This window comes from Phocoena phocoena, chromosome 1, assembly GCF_963924675.1.
Source record: "Phocoena phocoena chromosome 1, mPhoPho1.1, whole genome shotgun sequence".
Lineage (NCBI taxonomy): Eukaryota > Metazoa > Chordata > Mammalia > Artiodactyla > Phocoenidae > Phocoena > Phocoena phocoena.
In genome coordinates, this window is record NC_089219.1 from 22,389,780 (window position 1) to 22,409,377 (window position 19,598).

General features: G+C 40.7%; 1 protein-coding gene across 2 annotated transcripts in view; it reads left to right on the forward strand.

Annotated features, from left to right (window-relative positions):
• Positions 1–18,459, forward strand: part of GMEB1 (glucocorticoid modulatory element binding protein 1) — a 29,344-nt gene extending 10,885 nt beyond the window's left edge. Inside the window, exons 3-10 of one of the 2 annotated variants that reach the window (XM_065883088.1) lie at positions 3,029–3,111; positions 3,920–4,044; positions 5,081–5,184; positions 7,556–7,713; positions 9,595–9,726; positions 11,081–11,218; positions 14,948–15,070; positions 17,628–18,459. In XM_065883088.1, the coding sequence (XP_065739160.1) occupies positions 3,029–3,111; positions 3,920–4,044; positions 5,081–5,184; positions 7,556–7,713; positions 9,595–9,726; positions 11,081–11,218; positions 14,948–15,070; positions 17,628–18,328 (1,564 nt within the window). In that variant the 3' untranslated portion in view covers positions 18,329–18,459. Of the gene's footprint in view, positions 1–2,998; positions 3,112–3,919; positions 4,045–5,080; positions 5,185–7,555; positions 7,714–9,594; positions 9,727–11,080; positions 11,219–14,947; positions 15,071–17,627 lie in introns of both variants that reach the window. The other variant, XM_065883082.1, reaches the window with a different exon arrangement.
• Positions 18,460–19,598: the final 1,139 nt, after the last annotated feature.

The window sequence follows — 19,598 nt, forward strand, 5'->3', positions numbered from 1 at the left end:
GACTTTTAATTCTGGGAGTTTTTCAACAAAGAAGGCTTGTTCAGCCTATGCTTTCTCTTTAAAAACAAAAAAAGATGGTTATTAACTTTTTCAAATAAAACCTTTAAAACATACTTAAAAAGTCCTCAGGAGGAATGAAGGTACTAAGATTCCATCACCATTCTTGGCTTTCTAATTCATTTTGGATTCATAACAGAGTTTTTAACAATGAGATCAGGAACTGGTGATTTTAGTATTACATAAATTTACTCAGTGTGCTGAGTGGAATAGTTCAATTTGAGGAGTAGTGACCTTACTTTCCTTATCATTCTCATATCCCTCCCCGGGAGCACAGGCTCCGGACGCACAGGCTCAGCGGCCATGGCCCATGGGCCTAGCCGCTCCGCGGCATGTGGGATCTTCCCGCACCCGGGCACGAACCCGAATCCCCTGCATCGGCAGGCGGACTCTCAACCACTGCGCCACCAGGGAAGCCCCCTAGTAGTAAGTTTAAGGCCTTAGGAAGCTGTATAAACTCTTTCAGATCACTAGGGTACCCATTAGTTTATGTAATAATCCCACATTCCATTCAATTAATCAGAATATCTTTCCTTATCATTCAAGATAAAAATAACTTAACTCTGTGGATTTTCAGTTTTCAGTGAATTAGAATACAATGATGTAGACTTAACTTTAAAACTCTAGTAAACATAATTTTACCTCACTTCGATGATTCATAAGGTATGTCGGTATCTCATAACGCCTTAACATTTTAAACATATTTTATGATTTTTTACCATAATCTTGGTAGGTATAGAGAATTAGGCTAAATCCATCACTATCCTGAGTTGCTTTAGAAAGATTTTCCCTGATAAAATCTTGTTTGCCCGTAAAAATATAGACTATTCCCTGACTTCCCACCCCAAGTGCAATTTCCCGGTTGTTGAAATTATGTATAGACAAGAATTTATTCTTTTAAAGAATTTTGCACATACTGGTCAAGTTAGAATGAGCTTATCAAATTTACTTGAAGCAGTGTTTTTTTTTTTTTTTTGGCCACGCTGCAGCTTGCCAGATCTTAGTTCCCTGACCAGGGATCAAACCTGGGCCCCTGGCAGTGAGAACGCCGTGTCCTAACCACTGAACTACCACGGAATTCCAGAAGCAGCAGTTTCTCATGTGTATCACATTCCTCATTCATTTACCGGTCATTTATTATGTGCTGTGCCATGTTCCAGTTAGCACACGACATGCCAGGTATACAAAATGAATAAAATGTAATCTCTGCTCTCAGGGACATTTTTTTTTTTTTTTTTTTTTTTTTGCACGTGGCTTGCGGGATCTCAGCTTGAAGCCGGGCCATGGTAGTGAAAGCCTGGAATCCTAACCACTAGGCCACCAGGGAACTCCCTCTCAGGGACCTTTTTAGACTATGCCCAAGGAGAGAGAGAGACAGGTAAACAAGTATATAGTATGAAGTGTTATAGTTGTTGTGACTAAAGTACAGTTGCATCACAAAGGAGGAAGTGGGTGATTATACTGGAGGATTGAGATGGAAGGAAAAGCATCATACAGGCTACTCATTAAAAAACAAAAGATGGGGAAGGATGTTCTGGGAAGAGGGAGAAGAGCAAAAATAGACGGTGTAAAAGAAGGTGGCAATTTTGGGAACTACAAATAGTTTGGTATGATTGGGGCTTGGATTGTCTGGTGGGATTTGGTGAGAGATGAAACCAGGGGCCAGATCTTGGAGGGACTTAAATATGATATTAAGGATTTGGGTCTTTATTTTAGCAGCAAGGAGAGGATTCTTGAAGGGTTTGGAGGAGGGTGTTACATGATCACTGTGGAAGGAATATAGAAGATCAGGTAGATGCAAGGAGACCAGTTCAGACTAGAGATGATGCAGCCTGAATTAAGGCGGTAGTAGTGGAAATAGACAGGGAGGATGGCTGGTGTTAAGGAGATGCATCTGGCAGGACTTGGTGACTATGTGGGAGTTGAGGAGGAGGAAAAGGGAGAAATTCAGTGTAATTCCCAGGCTTCTGTTTTAGGCTGCTGTGTGCTGGGTGGTGCCATTACAAGGATGGGGAATATAGGAAGAAGAGTAGTTTGGGAGGTGGGAGAGGAAAGAGAACTTGGTTATTTTAGACATAATGAATTCAATAAAGTCCTATGGGATATCCAAATGTATTTATTTATTTATTTAACAGTTAATTGTGTCCTGGTGTGGAATTCAGAAGGGAGGTCTGTGCTAGAGGTGTCACCATGCAGGTGGCTAATCACTGATGCAAAGGAGATTATTCAGGCAGTGCTTTAGGGTAGCAAGTGCAATAATTAACATGTTAGGTTTATTATGGAAATTGAACAAAGGATGTCAATGTATCATGTTAGGTATTCTGAGCCCATTTCTTAGAAGGTAGAAACGTTTTGGAGAGAGATTTTCCTTAAGTGGTACCTCTAGTTACTGCTAGTTACTTTGGGCATAATGGCTCTCTTACTTTTTTTTTTTTTTTTAACTAGGTTCTGCTCATGTCTGTAGTTTGATTATGGTGACTTAAAAAATGCTAAAGTGTAAAAATGACTAAAGTTCCTAGATTCCAACAAGGGACATCAATTCTGTGGTCAGCAGGTTCTTCCTGGTTTGAACTAACAGTATTACTTTTTAGTCTTATTTGGATAAATCTATAATGTGACTTAATCTTATACTTGAAGCAGCACTTTATGTCATGAGCTTTTAAAGTTAGGATGGGAAAAGTCTGGTGTAGAAGGTAGCAAGTGGCGGTGTAAATACAGTAGCAAGAGGAACTTTCCTTTGGGGTGAGGAAAGTTGTTGATTCATTTCCATGGTAGTAGCTGCTAAGCAGTCCCGGGCAGCTTAGAATTTAAATACACTGGGGCACTAGTCAAAGCACTAACATCGAGTTGTAAAGTATATTATTTTATTCCTTTTGAGATAGATTAAAACAAATTTTTTAACCCCATGCTGTGAATATTAATTTTTTCATGATTTATGTAGTCTGTTTATCGATGGACACTTTTACAACAGGATTTATGAAGCCGGATCCGAGAACAGCACGGCAGTTGTGGCAGTAGAAACTCACACGATACACAAAATTGAAGAAGGGATTGGTAAGTCTTTTTGTTGTTCTAGTACTTTTATTTTGGCCGTACCTCGAGGTATGCAGAACCCGTGCCCCCTGCAGTGGAAGCGGGGAGTCTTAACCACTGGACCACCAGGGAAACCCTGTTCTAGTACTTTTGACCTTAGCTTCCTTGGTTGAGATTTCTTGCCTTTTGTGCCTTATTTTTCCCCCCTACCCAGTGTGCCTTACCAGTGCTGTAGCCATCAATTTGATGATGGCACATCTAGAGACACCGCTGCCTAAGATGCTAGGGCTGTCCGTTGATGTTTAACGTGAATTTGCTAGGGTTGCTGAAAAGATTTTTCATCAATAGAAATCCCTCAAAGAAATTGGAGCCTCACGGTTGAACTCTGTCATTAGGGAAGTTGCTGATGAGGTGTTGATTGTAAGGCAGTGAGTGGAAAGAAACTGAAGTTAGACAAACCTGAGTTTGTCTGAAATTAGACAAACCTGAGTTTAAATCCCACGTTCTCACTGCTTAGCTGTGTGTCCTTGGGAAAGTCCCTTCACCTTTCTGAGTCCTACACAGGGACAATAGGAAACAATCACTTTCTCACAGGATTGTTTTAAGAACTAAAAAAGATTAAGCCTATAAAAGCACACAGCACAGCGTCTGGCACATAGTGGGAGCTTGGTAAGAGAGCTGTTATGCCAAACTTCTTCCAGAAGATTCCTAAACAGTACCAACCAGTATGAACTGTTAGCCCCTCAGAGGAACCAGGAGACTAGAGATTCTGAATTAAGCTTTGGGGAAGAGTGTTTGATAAATAAATGATATTTTTTCCATTTTCAAGATGCAAGCACTATAGAAGCAAATGAGGATATGGAAATCGCTTACCCCATAACTTGTGGGGAGAGCAAAGCCATGCTCCTTTGGAAGAAGTTTGTATGCCCAGGAATAAATGTAAAGTGTGTCAAGGTAATTGTCTTTTCTCCTTTCTGGGGCCTATTTTGGGTCTCCTTGTTTTCAAAGGGTATGGTTTTAGTGCCTCTTCTCTCTCTTCTACCATGTCAATGTTTTTAATTTTGTGGTGTCCCTTTGTGTCACAGTAAAAAAAAAAAAAAAAATAGGGACTTTGGAGTGAAATTGACCTGGATTCAAGTCCCACCAGAATATAAATCCTTTGAGAGCTGAGAATTTGTCTATCTTGTTCACCATTGTATCCCCAGCACCTAGAATAGGGCTTGGCATATTTATCAGTAGATATTTGTTGAATGAATGGAGTCCCATCTCTATCACTGACTAGCTAGGTGACCTTGATCAAGTTATTTAATATTTCAGAGCCTCATACGTTAAAATACAAATAATTATATACACACACAGTAAGGTTGCTAGAAGAGGAAGTGAGATCATATATGTAAAATGCCTTACACTGGTGTGTAATTTGGTAGAGTTTATTAAAAATTATTACTGATAAAAATAAGTAATCTTCATGAGAGCACAATATGGAAATAATTGCTTATTCTGTCTCCACTGGTAGCCACAGCTGACCTATGTAGATAGTAGTCACCATCAGTGGCATCATCCTAGAATCATTAAGAATTACAGAGCTTCGAGGCTTTGTAGTGCTGTTGGTTTCTACCATCCTTATTCTTTCTACCAGATCCTGAATCTTGTCATTAGGGCTGAATAGATTACTTCAGTTTAAATAGCCTTTGCAACATTGGACCCGTCTGCTTGATTCAGGGCATAAATGGATTTTAGATCCTAATCAGTATATTAATCTCTGACCCTCCTTGTGTCTTCTGTAGCTTCGTACCAGGACAGGGCACTGTGTCCAGAGAAGGATCATCTTCTCTAGCACAATAGGGTGGGAGGATGGAGAATACAAGGCTATGACTAAAGATGTCATTTGGGTATTTTTTGTTCATAACAAGTAGAGTTATGTCTTTCTTTCCCTCTTGGCCTGCCTAAATTAACATTGGATTATTTTGGACTTTACTTTTTACATTAGTTTAATGATCAGTTGATCAGCCCCAAGCATTTTGTTCATCTGGCTGGCAAGTCCACCCTGAAGGACTGGAAGAGAGCTATTCGTCTGGGTGGAATCATGCTCAGGTGAGCTCTGATAGCAAGTTCATACCTTTCAGCTGACTGTGGGGCACTTAATCATGGTGGAATCCAGAGAATCCAGTCTTCTTAATTTGAATTTTTATTCTGTCTGAAGGATTGGCTTAAACAATCCATGTATTATTTGACCTTCATCAACTTGTTCTTAAAATCCCTGTGAGAGAAGAAAAATTGAATTAAATTGACTCTTCCCAGCATCTAGGACAAATTCTTCTGATGTCAGAATGTTGGGCAGGATCTTCTCTGGGCAGAGAAGCTCGGGAGTAGATGACAGTCCAGCTTGAGATCACTCAGCATAGGCAGAGCTAAGCCTGGTGCTAAGAAAGCTTGACAACAACGGAGATGTGGGCTGATGGACAAATCCTGGGATAATCTGGTAGAGTAGAAGGGTGCTGTTCGTAAGTAACAATTATGCACAGCGAATGCAATCCTTGCCGTCATTGTACCATTGAAATAAACTTTATTTGTTTTTAAAAAATATTTATTTATTTATTTAGGCTGCGCCTGGTCTTAGTTGTGGCGTGCAGACTCTTAGTTGCGGCATGCACATGGGATCTAGTTCCCCAACCAGGGATCCAACCCGGGCCCCCTGCATTGGCAGCGTGGAGTCTTACCCACTGCACCACCAGGGAAGTCCCAGAAATAAACTTTAGAATGTATAGTATCCCCACTCCCATCTCTTTATGCAGCAAGTTTATCATTGTAATCCACCCCACTCCTCGGTGAAATTAACATTAGTTGGTGTTTCTTGAGCACTCAACTATTGATAGAAAATTTTAAAATGTGGTTAAGAATTAAAAGTTCCCCACAGAACATGTATCATGAGCCTTAAAAACCTCTTACCTGGGGCTTCCCTGGTGGCACAGTGGTTGAGAGTCCGCCTGCCAATGCAGGGGACACAGGTTCGTGCCCCGGTCCGGGAAGATCCCACATGCCGCGGAGCGGCTGGGCCCGTGAGCCATGGCCACTGAGCCTGCGCATCCGGAGCCTGTGCCCCGCAATGGGAGAGGCCACAACAGTGAGAGGCCTGCGTACCAAAAAAAAAAAAAAAAACCTCTTACCTTTTGTCTTTAATTTTTTTAAGGAATCTGTCTTAAGAGAAATCTATAGTGCTTGTAGAGATTCAAGTATAAAAATGTTCATTGCAACATAATTTATGATGGTGAAAATTACAGTCTGCTTTAATATACAATCAAGGTGTATCTAAAGTAAATTATGGCTCATCTAAATGTATATGAGTTTATACTATGGGGCATTATGAGGTCATTAAAATATTTCTAAAGAGTTTTTACATGGAAAATGCTTATGATGTAATGTAAGGAAGAAAACAAAATGTAATATCAATTAATATAGTTGTTTCAAAAAACACACATATGTAAGTAAATTTAGTAGAAAAAAATACGCTGAAATGTTGATATGATCTCCGTGTTGGATATTTTTTTAAAGAGCAGTTGTTTTCTTTATAGTTTTCTGTATTTTCCACAGAAAATGTTTTTTTCTTTACGTATGATTTTTATAGTCAGAGGCATAATTAAAAAAAATTCATTCCAGATGATTTGTGTGCATTAATCAGTAGTTGAATGAAATTGGGTGTGAATACCTTTAACTTTCTTTTTTTTTTTTTGTTCTTGGCTTGTTTTATTTGCCCAGAAAAACAAGTGTATGCCAACTTTCCCCAAATGTAAAAGACTCAGAGTGTCTAAAAAATCTTTAGTGAAAGCCAAGTAACATTATAACATAGAGTTTACTGTAATTAAAATACCTCATGGCTTTGCTCATGGCCTATAATAATGACTTGTGAATCTAGTTATAAGGACATTTTATAGTGGGGGTTTAGTATAATCAACTTTTCTCTGTATTTATAGGAGAGTTATCTCTTTTTTTTTTTTTTAAAGGAAAGAAATGTGCTGAAGTTTTATGTCTCCAGAAGTGGCAACAGATCTTGCTGGTCTACAAGTACTAATACATCAGAATCTAATCACAAAATTCTAATCCCCCTGTGGCATTTCTCATTTGTGCTGGGATATGAGTTAGTCTTTTCCCCTTTTGGGCTTTATTTCACTGAGATTCTATGGGGAAATTTAGCTATTGTCAGGAGTATATGTCTAAAACTTAGTGATAACGGGAAATACAAGAGAGTACACATAACGAGTAGAGGAAGGAGGGAAGAGGAGTACTTGTAAATGTGGGCAGGACCAATGAACATTTTATAGCCCCAATTAGAATTTCTGCAACCTAATGACTTTTAATACTATTAGGTTTCATTAACATATAGAAGGGACTCAGCAACTTTGTCTCTATTTGTCCCTTCAAGATGAAGTGCAGGCTGAATTGGTACTTCTTGTCTCTCTTTGCACAGGAAAATGATGGACTCCGGACAGATTGATTTTTACCAACATGACAAGGTTTGCTCCAATACCTGCAGAAGCACCAAATTTGATCTTCTGATCAGCAGTGCAAGAGCTCCAGTGCCAGGACAGCAGACAAGTGTGGTGCAGACACCCACTTCGGCCGATGGTAGGGGGTAGGAAACCACCTGAAAACCCACTGTGTTTTTCAGTAGCACTTTTCCTCTCATTTCTTCTTTGTGTTTCTTTTTTCAATTCTCGAGAGCGTTAATGTAAGGTATGGTAATCTTGGGTGGGAGTCCATGCTTTAGAAAGAACTCTCTTTGTTTTCTCCCGAGTGATTCCTATTGGCCAGACCTCCTTCCTGGTTTCTTTATTACAGTGGATGGTAAACGTTAGAAAGGTGATCCAAATAATGCTTATTTAACAGTCTCACTTTGGTGCCACTTGACATATCTTTGAAATCAGATTGTTTTAAAAATCCTTTGCTCTTCTAGTGGCAAGGCAAGCGGGTGGATTAGAACGGAGAACGGGTTTTCAGCTGTTGAACTGAGATGTATCAAAGACAGTGTGTCATTGGCTGGGCTGGACTCTGGAGACTGCTGTAAGGATCAAAGAGCTCTGTCTGTAAGGAATTCAGATAAGCAAGCTGAGGCTTCTTCACAAATGAGATAGGATGGGCACACACTTAACTTCAGTATTGTTGAGCTTGGGACAAGGGCTCTCTAGGAAAGATATAGCCATATGAGGTTATTATTAAGGATTTAGTTCAGCTGGAGACTTAGCACAGCTAAAATTCTTAGATAGAATATGTCTAAACTACTTCCAGGAGACTTATAAATATGCCTGACAGAGACCCAAGAACGCTAAAGGATGTAAGGGAAGTATTGTGCTTTAAAAATGACTTATCAAGGTTTCTTTTGGTCAGTCCTAATGTTCTGTGAGTAACCACTGGGTGAGTAGAAGCCAAATTTCTTGGAACCTAAGTTCCTTTCAGGAAAGTGTACAATATCTAGCAGTTTGAATATTTGGTGGTGTGACACTTTCACTTGAAAAGTGAAAAATGCTGTGAAATTATCTACTTCCTTTTCATTTTGCCAAAACTTCTTTACTTGATCATCCATATTGATATTACTTGTTTGCTTGATTATTGATATCCTTCAGTGTGGAGAGTCCACACTTGTCTATATTTCTGTCTGGATCAGTTTGATTTTTCTCAATTCTCTTTGTTTAAAACCTTAATATAAAATTGATAGCAGTAGTTTTTTCCTCTGTGAATCTGCTATTCATGGATCTCTTATCTGATTTATTTTGGTCTCATTTCTCTTGCTTTCTTTTACATAGCCTGATAAATAAGTTACAGCAACTTCATGAATTCTAGATGGTTAGTATCAAACATGCTTGTAGTAGGGCTCTTGACTATAATTTTCTTTTAAATTATTTCAAGTCCTCCTCATCCTCACCAAGTCTGGGGCTTGCAGCCTGGCAATCGTGCCCACCTTCTGTCTCTTTCGAAAACATAACTGCTCAGAAAGCAGATTGTTCTTTTGTGATTTTGTAAGTTATCTTTCACTTTCTTTTTTTATTTATTTATTTTTATTTATTTATTTATTTATTTTTGCGGTATGCTGGCCTCTCACTGTTGTGGCCTCTCCCGTTGCGGAGCACAGGCTCCGGACGCACAGGCTCAGCGGCTATGTCTTACAGGCCTAGCCGCTCCGCGGCATGTGGAATCTTCCCGGACTGGGGCACGAACCCGCGTCCCCTGCATCGGCAGGCGGACTCTCAACCACTGCGCCACCAGGGAAGCTCCTATCTTTCACTTTCTATTCAGAGTAAGAAGAAAGCATTTTCTTTTGCAAGGCAGGTTTTATTTAGGAAATCAAATATTCATCCTGGATTACCTAGGATTCTAGTTTTTAAATATAGAGACATGCAGGCAAAAGGTTAGAAAGTTAAATAACAGGATCTCTTTGGCTGTCTGAGATAGAGGATAGTTGTGACTTTTTCATAAAATTCATGGGCCTTCCCTCTAATGGACTGCTTTTAGGTAGCATCACACAGATTGCCATCTCAGAAGAGAGCATGGAAGAGGCAGGGCTGGAATGGAACTCGGCTCTCACTGCTGCTGTCAGCATGGCCACAGAGGAGGGCATGAAGAAAGACTCAGAGGAAATTTCAGGTACTTTCTATGGGGCTCAGATTTCTTGTAAGGTTTTGTGACTCTTATCACCATTACGATTATGGACACAGAAGGCCTCTTCATTACTTGTGCTGGTTTTTCTTATGCATATTAATACTAATTACAGCTGCAAACACCTTATTTTAATCCAAGCAATAGCCCTGTAAAGTCAGATTTTATGAAGCAATTGAGACTCAGAAAGGGTCAGCACCCTGCCTAAGACCAGTCACACAACTAATAATTCAGCTGTTTAACTGAATTCATCTGTTTAACTCTGAAGTCCATGCTTTTTATCCTGTCACACTGACTCCAACTTTGCCCCATTTGTTAGAGAAACCAAGCTGCAAGATGTTAGAAGAAAAAATTAGGTAGCAGGTGGTGTAGAGGATGGTGATTAATGATGATTCACTTAGAGGGGACAGGAGAAGCTTCACATCATCCTTCATTCATTAATTTATTTAACAAATATCTATTGCTGCCTGTTTTTAGCTGGTACTGTTGTTAGATCTAGATAGATGAAAAGACATAGCTTCTGCCCCCAGGGAGCTTATAACCCCACCTATTCAACTGTTTTATTGTTTTGGGGGGTTTTTTAAAAATATTTATTTATTTTGGCTGCGCCGGGTCTTAGTTGCAGCACGTGGGATCTTCGTTGCAGCATGTGGACTTCTTAGTTGCAGCATGTGAACTCTTAGTTGCGGCATGCATGCGGTATCTAGTTCCCTGACCAGGATTAAACCCAAGCCCCCCTGCATTGGGAGCACGAAGTCTTACCCACTGGACCACCAGGGAAGTGCCTCTGTTTTGGTTTTTTAAGTATAGGATTAGAGGGAGTATATCGTTAACTTAATTTAATTTCTTTATTACTTAACATTTAAAATATTATGTATTATTTAATTTTAAATTAAATTATTTAAATAAATGCTTTAATATTTATTAAATATTTAATTTAATATTTTTATTGGAGGAAGATACCTGTTCCCTGTAGCCAGAGGCATGACAAATTGAGGCAATTATCACAAGTCCCTATTTTGCTGCAGAGTTCAAATAATTAGATACCAACTCAGGGAGGCAGCTAGTGTTCCAAAGGCTTCTTTTCTTTTCCCAGCAATAGCCCAATAAGAAATCATTTTGAGGGGGGTTCCCCGGTTGCCTAGTGGTTAGGATTCTGGGCTTTCACTGTTGTGGCCCGGTTTCAATCTCTGGTCAGGGAACTGAGATCCTACAAGCTGCGCAGCACGGAAAGAAAAAAATCATTTTGAATCAAAATAATTTTGAAGTTAACATTGAAGAGATATGCCTAAGTATATGTAGCGTCCCTTGTTTACCCTCTGTCTTATCCCTCTTTTGCCAGAGGACACTTTGATGTTCTGGAAAGGAATAGCTGATGTAGGACTGATGGAAGAGGTTGTCTGCAATATACAGAAGGAAATAGAGGAGCTACTCAGGGGAGTTCAGCAGCGGCTTATCCAGGCTCCCTTCCAGGTCACAGGTAAACACACTAATCCTAACAATAGAGGTCATTGTAGGCAGATCATGTTAGCCTCATGAAACACTGAGGTATAGGTATTATTATCCTCATTTTACAGAATAGGAAACTAAGGCTCATAAAAAGTTACTATCCAAAGTTCGTAACTAGGGCTTTTTATTTTGAATTGTAAAATTTTTTTTTTTATTGAGGTATAGTTGATTTACAATATTGTGTTAGTTTCAGGTGTACAGCAAAGTGATTCAGTTATATGTGTGTGTGTGTGTGTGTGTGTGTGTGTGTGTGTGTGTGTGTTTTAAAATTTATTTTTATTTAATTTATTTTTGGCTGTGTTGGGTCTTTGTTGCTGCGCGCGGGCATTCTCTAGTTGTGGCGAGTGGGGGCTACTCTTTGTTGTGGTGCGCGGGCTTCTCATTGTGGTGGCTTCTCTTGTTGCGGAGCATGGGCTCTAGGCGTGTGGGCTTCAGTAGTTGTGGCTCATGGGCTCTAGAGCGCAGGCTCAGTAGTCGTGGCACATGGGCTTAGTTGCTCCGCAGCATGTGGGATCTTCCCGGACCAGGGCTTGAACGCGTGTCCCCTGCAATGACAGGCGGATTCTTAACTACTGTGCCACCAGGGAAGCCCCTATGTGTATTTTTTCAAATTATTTTCCATTATAGGTTATTAGAAGATATTGAATATAGTTCCCTGTGCTATACAGTAGATCCTTGTTGCTTATGTATTTTATACATAGTAGTGTGTATCTGTTAATCTCATACTCCTAATTTATCCCTTCCTCACTTCCCCTTTGGTAACCATAAGTTTTTTTTCTATGTCTGTGAGTCTGTTTCTGTTTTGTAAATAAATTCATTTGTATTATTTTTTGCTTCCACATGTAAGTGTAATTTGTTTTTCTCTTACTTAGTATGTTATTCTCTAGGTCCATCCACCTTGCTGCAAATGGCAATATTTCATTCTGTTTTTATAGCTAAGTAATATTCCTTTGGATATGTATACCACATCTTCTCTGTCTATTCATCTGATTGATGGACACTTAGATTGCTTCCATGTCTTGGCTACTGTAAACTGTAAATTGCTGCTATGAACACTGGAGTGCGTGTATCTTTTCAGATTAGAGTTTTCATCTTTTCTGGATATATGCCCAGGAGTGGGATTACTGGATCATATATGGTAGCTCTATTTTTAGCATAACTAGGTTTTGAACTCAGGTCTGGCATTGCTTTTTCCACAGGTAATTTTTGCCTTGTAAATGGTGCCAGAAAGCAATCTCTCTCGATATAGATACAAAGTAGATATATAGAGTCTGAAAATTGGAGAAATCCACCTGATTTTAGACAGTTCTCATATTGTTAGTTTAAAGCCTCCAGAACGATTGTCTGCATTCCAGGCAGAGGGAACAAAGATCTTGAAGTTACAGTGAACCTGGTGGGTTCAAAGAATTAGAGCAGCACTGACGTGGCTGCAGTGGACTAATTAATGGAGAGAGTGGTAGGTAATGAGGTTGCACAGGAGCAGAGGGGACAGTTTAGATAAGCTTTGGTCAGAACTTTGGGTTTTATTTTAAGGTGATGGTAAGCCATCATAGTGATTTTGAGCAGGGGAGTAAAGTGATCAGATATATTTATATATTTTTAATATAGTTTTAAATTTTTTATATCTTTTTTTTTTTTTTTTTTTGGTACGTGAGCCTCTCACTGTTGTGGCCTCTCCCGTTGCGGAGCACAGGCTCCGGACGTGCAGGCTCAGCGGCCATGGCTCACGGGCCCAGCCGCTCCGCGGCATGTGGGATCTTCCGGGACTGGGGCGCGAACCCGTGTCCTCTGCATCAGCAGGCGGACTCTCAACCACTGCGCCACCAGGGAAACCCTAATTTTTATATCTTTAATGGAAGCAAACTCATTAATATTTTCAAGATTATTTCTTGTTTGTAATTGAGTTATCGCGTTTGACAATTTCTAATGACCCCATGACAGTATTAACTAATTTTTAAAATTTTTATTTTATTTATTTATTTATTTTTGGCTGCGTTGGGTCTTTGTTGCTGCACGCGGGGTTTCTCTAGTTTGCAGCGAGCAGGGGCTACTCTTCGTTGCAGTGTGTGGGCTTCTCATTGTGGTGGCTTCTCTTGTTGCGGAGCACAGGCTCTAGGTGCACGGGCTTAGTTGCTCCGCAGTATGTGGGATCTTCCCAGACCAGGAATCGAACCTGTGTCCTCTGCATTGGCAGACGGATTCTTAACCACTGCACCACCAGGGAAGTCCCTCAGATTTATTTATATTTTTAAAAGATCACTGTGGTTGCTGTGGGGAGAATAGATTATATGGGGCAAGAGTAGAAACAAGAAGACCAGTTGGGAAACTCTTGAAGGAATTAGTCCAGGCAAGAGATGATAGTAGCGTGGATTAGAGTGGGTAGTGGTAGACCTGGGAAGAAGGGATCATATTGGGCTTATATTTTGAATGTGGAACTGACAAGTCTTGCTGATGGATTGGATGTAGGGTGAAAAAGAAAGAAATCCAGGATGACTCATATATTTTTGGTCTGAGCTGTGAGCGGTGGTAAAATTTCCTGAGATGAAGACCACTGGGAGAAGAAATCAGAATTGGTTTTTGACTTGTTTAGTTGAGATGCTTATGAGGGCTTCAAATGGAGAAGTCATTTGGCTCAACAGAAGTATTAATCTGTAATGCAGGAAAGAGGTCTGGGCTGGAGATCTACATGTGGAAATTCTTAGCATGTCCATGATATTCAAAACCATGGAACTGGATGAGACAACTGTAGAAGAGAGTTGTAGGTGGAAAAGTGGTCTGAGTTAAGGAAGTAATGACCAATTACTGACAGCTCTTTCAAGAAGTTTTGTTTAAAGGGGAACAGAGGGACTTCCCCTGGAGGTCCAGTGGTTACGGCTCCGTGCTTCCACTGCAGGGGGCACGGGTTCAATCCCTGGTCAGAGAACTAAGATCTTATATGCTGCGTGGCGCAGCCAAAAAAAAAAATAATAATAATAATAAAGAGGAACAGAGATAATACTATTAATAATATTGCATGTCATTTCCCATGTTTGGCACTTAAAATATGATGTTTCTAATCTTCATATCTATCTTGCAGAGTAAGTATTATTAGTCGCATTTGTTTCAGATGAGAAAACTGATGACGAAAATGACTTACCCAAGGTCACACAGATAGGCAACATCAAAACCAAGGTTCAAACCTAGCTCTGTCTAGTAGAATGACCATATTTTCTAAGACAAGTCAGAAACTATAACCAGATGCAAGATTTTTTTCCTTATTTTTGTATTTATTTATATGGAAACATGTATAAAGATATAACAATTAAATAATAATTAGTTACACATGTGATAAATCTTTGTTAAAATATTTTGAAAATGCTATTAGTATTCTAATTTCTGGATTGTTTTATTTTTCTTTTTCCCAATTTTTTTTTTTTTTGCTGTACATGGGCCTTTCACTGTTGTGGCCTCTCCCGTTGTGGAGCACAGGCTCCGGACGCACAGGCTCAGCGGCCATGGCTCACGGGCCCAGCCGCTGCGCAGCATGTGGGATCTTCCCGGACCGGGGCATGAACCCATGTCCCCTAAATCGGCAGGCAGACTCGCAACCACTGCGCCACCAGGGAAGCCCTGGATTGTTTTATATTTATAAGCAGCACAATAGGGAGTTGGTGGAACATTTCTGTTTTAACTGGACAGGCATGTCTTTTGTTTTAAATAGATGCTGCTGTTCTCAACAATGTAGCACATACATTTGGCCTAATGGACACAGTCAAGAAGGTTTTGGACAACAGAAGGAACCAAGTAGAGCAGGGAGAAGAGCAGTTTCTCTATACTCTGACAGGTATGTATAACTTCTGTCTTGTCTTAGGCGATATTATACTAATATCCTTGAGTCTTGCCACTTCTTTGTTGACTTCTGTTGGGACTGGATTGGCTTGCTTCTTCTTTCTTTCCTTCCTTCCTCCCTTCCTCTGTCCTTTCTTCCTTCTTTCTCTGTCTCTCTTTCTGTCTCTCTCTCTCTTTCTTTCTTTCAACTCACATAGTATCAGATTTGGCTTTTTCTTTGTACATAGTCCTAGGTGAGGTGGAGTGGTGGGAAGCAGAGGAAGCACAAAGGAAAAGAAAAGAAAGCCAGCAACATGATCCTCCTTCTATATCTTTGGAGGATTAAGATGTCTGCTAGATCGCTCCATTAGTCCAGTAATATAAGTGGCAGAAGAAAAAAATTGGCCTTTGTCTTTTTTACATTATTAATACTGAGTCTTTTGATATACATTTAGCACTTTCATTATTTCTGGTAATCAGAAATTATGAGCACATGGATAATTTAACTCTTTTTAATAAGTACTTTGTGCTGGTCTCCAAGCTAGGTTTTAGAAATAAAATGTTGAATAAGATAGCCTCAGTCTCTTGAGGGCTTTCAAGGAACTCAAGGGAAAGCAGACTTAGAAATAAGTGCAAAAAGTAGTCAGTTTTGTAACAGAGGCATATAGCAGGTATAGTGGTGGAACAAAGGGAGTTATCATTTTTACCCAGAAAAGAATCAAGAGAAGCTTTTGGAGGAGGTAAGGCAGTGAAGGATGCAAAACAAGTTGGAGGTATGGATTCTCAGTCTTAAATGACATAGAATATATTATAATAGTCGGTCATGAAGACAAGAGGCAAGAAAGATCATTTGGTAAGAGAAGAACAATTTAGGTTGTTTTAAATTTATTTTTATGCCCAATTTATATTTTAAATTCGGTTAACCAGGTATTCTCAGAGATGCCCTTTTTCATATGATCTTTCTAGGAATATTATAGGCTGTTTCCTTATTTTACAGATAACCCAGTAGAGGCACAGAGAGGATAAATGATTTGCCTGGGACCACATCACTCCTTGACAGTGAAGCCCAGAGTAGAACTCTCTTCTTATTCATAGTCCAGTGCTGTCTACCACCTTGAAACTTTACACCATCTGAAAAATGGTTTTTGTTAGAAATGTAGGCTTCTAGTCCCTTGTCCATATCATTTTAGTTATAACCACAGTATACATAAAGTTGTGTTTTCTGCTTTTTTCACTGTGACATACTAATATTTTTCCAAGTTGCTACACAGTATTTTACCTAGACATTCTTCTAGGGATGAATTTAAATTTTCAAAATTTTCTTCAGTAGCTTATTTTGTTGCAGTGAACTTGTATGAATATAAATTTTCTTATGTTCTTTTAAACTACTTCACAATATCAATACCATTGAAGCTTGTGGTTAAATGGTATTGATAATTTGTTTATGGAGTCTTGTGACCTATTGTCAAATTTTCAAGAAGATTATACCAATTTACATCACAAGTTTGAGCTCCGCAACAATGGGCATTGTTTTTTACAATACACCCTGATTTAACTTTTTAAAATTATAGATTTGGTATCTTGTTTAGGTTCACATTTCTTTGATTACTACTAAAGTTGGAAAAAATGCATTATCTTATAACCGTAAAAGGCAATGTTTTAAATGTGTTCTTTATCACTCCCTACTCCTTTTATTCCAAACAAGGAGTTGACTTGCTCTGGGTGTTCCACAGTGAGCGAGGTGCTCTACAGGTGTGACTGGTTATTTATTGGATGCTTATCAGGTGCTATAAGCAATAGAGAAGTTCTGGTGTAGAACCAGACTCACCAGTGGTCATCAAGGTTGGATCGGACCCTTGGGAGAGGGATAGTGATAGGTGCATTGGGGTGGAAAAGCCACCAAGTTGACTCTCAGAAGACTTTTGTTTTGGCCCATGCTCTGTAACCGTAAGGAAGTCGCTTTATCTCTCTGGATCTATGTCAAAATGAATGTGTTAGAACTCTTAAGACCTCCTTCGGTTCTGTAATTCTTAGGGACTTCCTCTATAACTTTCTGTAGACTTCTCTGGGGGCTAATGGTAGACTAAAGCCATCTGGGTCACCAGCAAGTGATCCTGCCTTGAAGGACAGTTTGGGAATCACTGCTTTTCAGAGTGGCCATTGTAGCTCCTTTGTGGGTCCATGGCAGTTGCAAAGGGAGTATGCAGATATTATTTTCATCTGTAGACCCAGGCAGGGCATATATAAGCTGGTAGACCAACTGGAGACTTCTTTGGTTTGCATTTTGGTGACAGGTGACAAAATGCCACAGGAGCTTCTAGAGTTGAGCTATAGTAGGATCACGGCACGAAAAGATTCTGAATTATTGACCTGTCTATAATCACACAATGACATGTAGTAACTGGAGGGATTTTAAAGACCATCTAGTCTAGTTTCTTCTCGAAAACAATGAAATGACTTGCCTGAGGCTACACAGTAGCAAAACCAGGGCAAGACCCCAGGTCTCCTCACTCCCAGTTTACTGTTCCCAAGATTATACTTCTCTCCACACAAAGTCTGTCTTTTTTCCATAGACTTGGAACGCCAGTTGGAAGAGCAGAAGAAGCAAGCTCAGGATCACAGGCTGAAATCCCAGACGGTTCAAAATGTGGTATTGATGCCTGTGAGCACTCCTAAGCCTCCCAAAAGGCCCCGGCTCCAGCGGCCAGCCTCTACCACCGTCCTGAGCCCTTCTCCTCCTGTCCAGCAGCCTCAGTTCACAGTCATCTCACCCATCACCATCACCCCCGTGGGTCAGTCATTTTCCATGGGCAATATTCCAGTGGCCACCCTCAGCCAGGGCTCCAGTCCTGTGACTGTCCACGCACTTCCTTCTGGCCCTCAGCTCTTCCGTTATGCCACAGTGGTCTCATCTGCCAAGAGCAGCTCACCAGACACAGTGACCATCCACCCTTCATCTAGCCTGGCGCTGCTAAGCTCCACCGCCATGCAGGATGGGAGTACCCTGGGCAACATGACCACCATGGTGAGCCCTGTGGAGTTGGTGGCCATGGAGTCTGGCCTGACCTCAGCCATCCAGGCTGTTGAAAGCACCTCAGAGGATGGGCAGACCATCATTGAGATTGACCCAGCCCCAGACCCAGAGGCTGAGGATACTGAGGGCAAAGCAGTCATTTTGGAGACAGAACTGAGGACTGAGGAGAAAGTCGTGGCTGAGATGGAAGAACACCAGCATCAAGTCCACAATGTGGAGATTGTGGTCTTAGAGGATTAACTGGGGGTCTCGGGGCCAGGAGATATGTTTTGGTTTGGAATTTTAATTATTTGTTTATTTTTATCATTGTCCCACTCATTTCCACATAGGATCCTTTTTTTAAAAAACAAAATCTTGTTGTTGTAACTGAACAGGTTGGGTCCCTTCCACCCCCTCATTGAAAAATGGACAAAACAAGCTGCCCTTCCGGAAGTTGAGAGTAGGTCACTCTATGTCCTAATCCTCTTACACCAAGAAAGTGATTTCTTTTAGGGGAGGCATCAAGATAACCAGAGACCCTATCCAGAAAGCCCTTTCCAGGCTAGTCTGTCTGTGTACGCATGTGGTTTTATTCTCATAAAGGTGCATTGACCAAACCAGGGAACACAAATCTGACCCTGGAAGGCAACCCACTCACACGTGGATGCAGAAGGATACTTTACTTTGTATTCTGGAAGGGGCCCTCAGAGGCCAATGCAAAAGTCTGAAACAAAAGTAAGTTGCACTCTGCTTGGAGGGGAAGGTAGCATACCAGCAGCGGCTTAAAAAGGAAAGTGCTTTGGCCAGGATGGGGCAAGGAAATTATCTTACTTCCAGAAGTGCAACTGATGCCTCTTAATATCTCTGAGGGTTACTACCATGGCTGCCATTTTGAGGCAAGGCCAGTGTTAAGAAGAAGGGTACATTTCCACCGAGCAAGTGGCGTCAGAGGCCTGTGGCTTGGCAGAAATAGAAATCCAGAGACGTCACAGCTGTGCTTTGGGGTTCAGGTTCACCTTGCCCCCCACTCTGTCAAAACACTTACCCTCCTAGTCCATTCATTTGCAAACTGTGTGATGTGGTGTAAATTGCTCTGGTTCTTGGACTGTGGCTGTTCTCGGGGTGGGGCTCCAAGGCCATCATTTTTATTGCATGACTCCAGGAGCAGGAGAGTTCCTCATCCAGACCAGCTGCCCTTTTTTTGTGGGGCCCTTTTTTGGCTTTGGAACCAAAAGCAGCCATTCATTTGGTGCTTCCTCTGTTCTACCCTCTGTTCCTCAGTGGTTAATGGCATCTGTCTCCTGGATCCCACGCTCTTCAGATTTTTGGCTGATTCAGAGAACAGTGACAGGTGCCTGCCTGCCTTCATCCCCTTTTAGATTCATATATACCATTTATACCACAGATGTTTCTGTGAGATATTGAGCTCATAAAAAAACCTTAGGTTTGGCAACACCCCACCCTATCCTGAGGCACCGACTAGATGTCTCCTCCTGAGCGAGCTGGACTCCCTGGGAAAGAAGCATTGTCT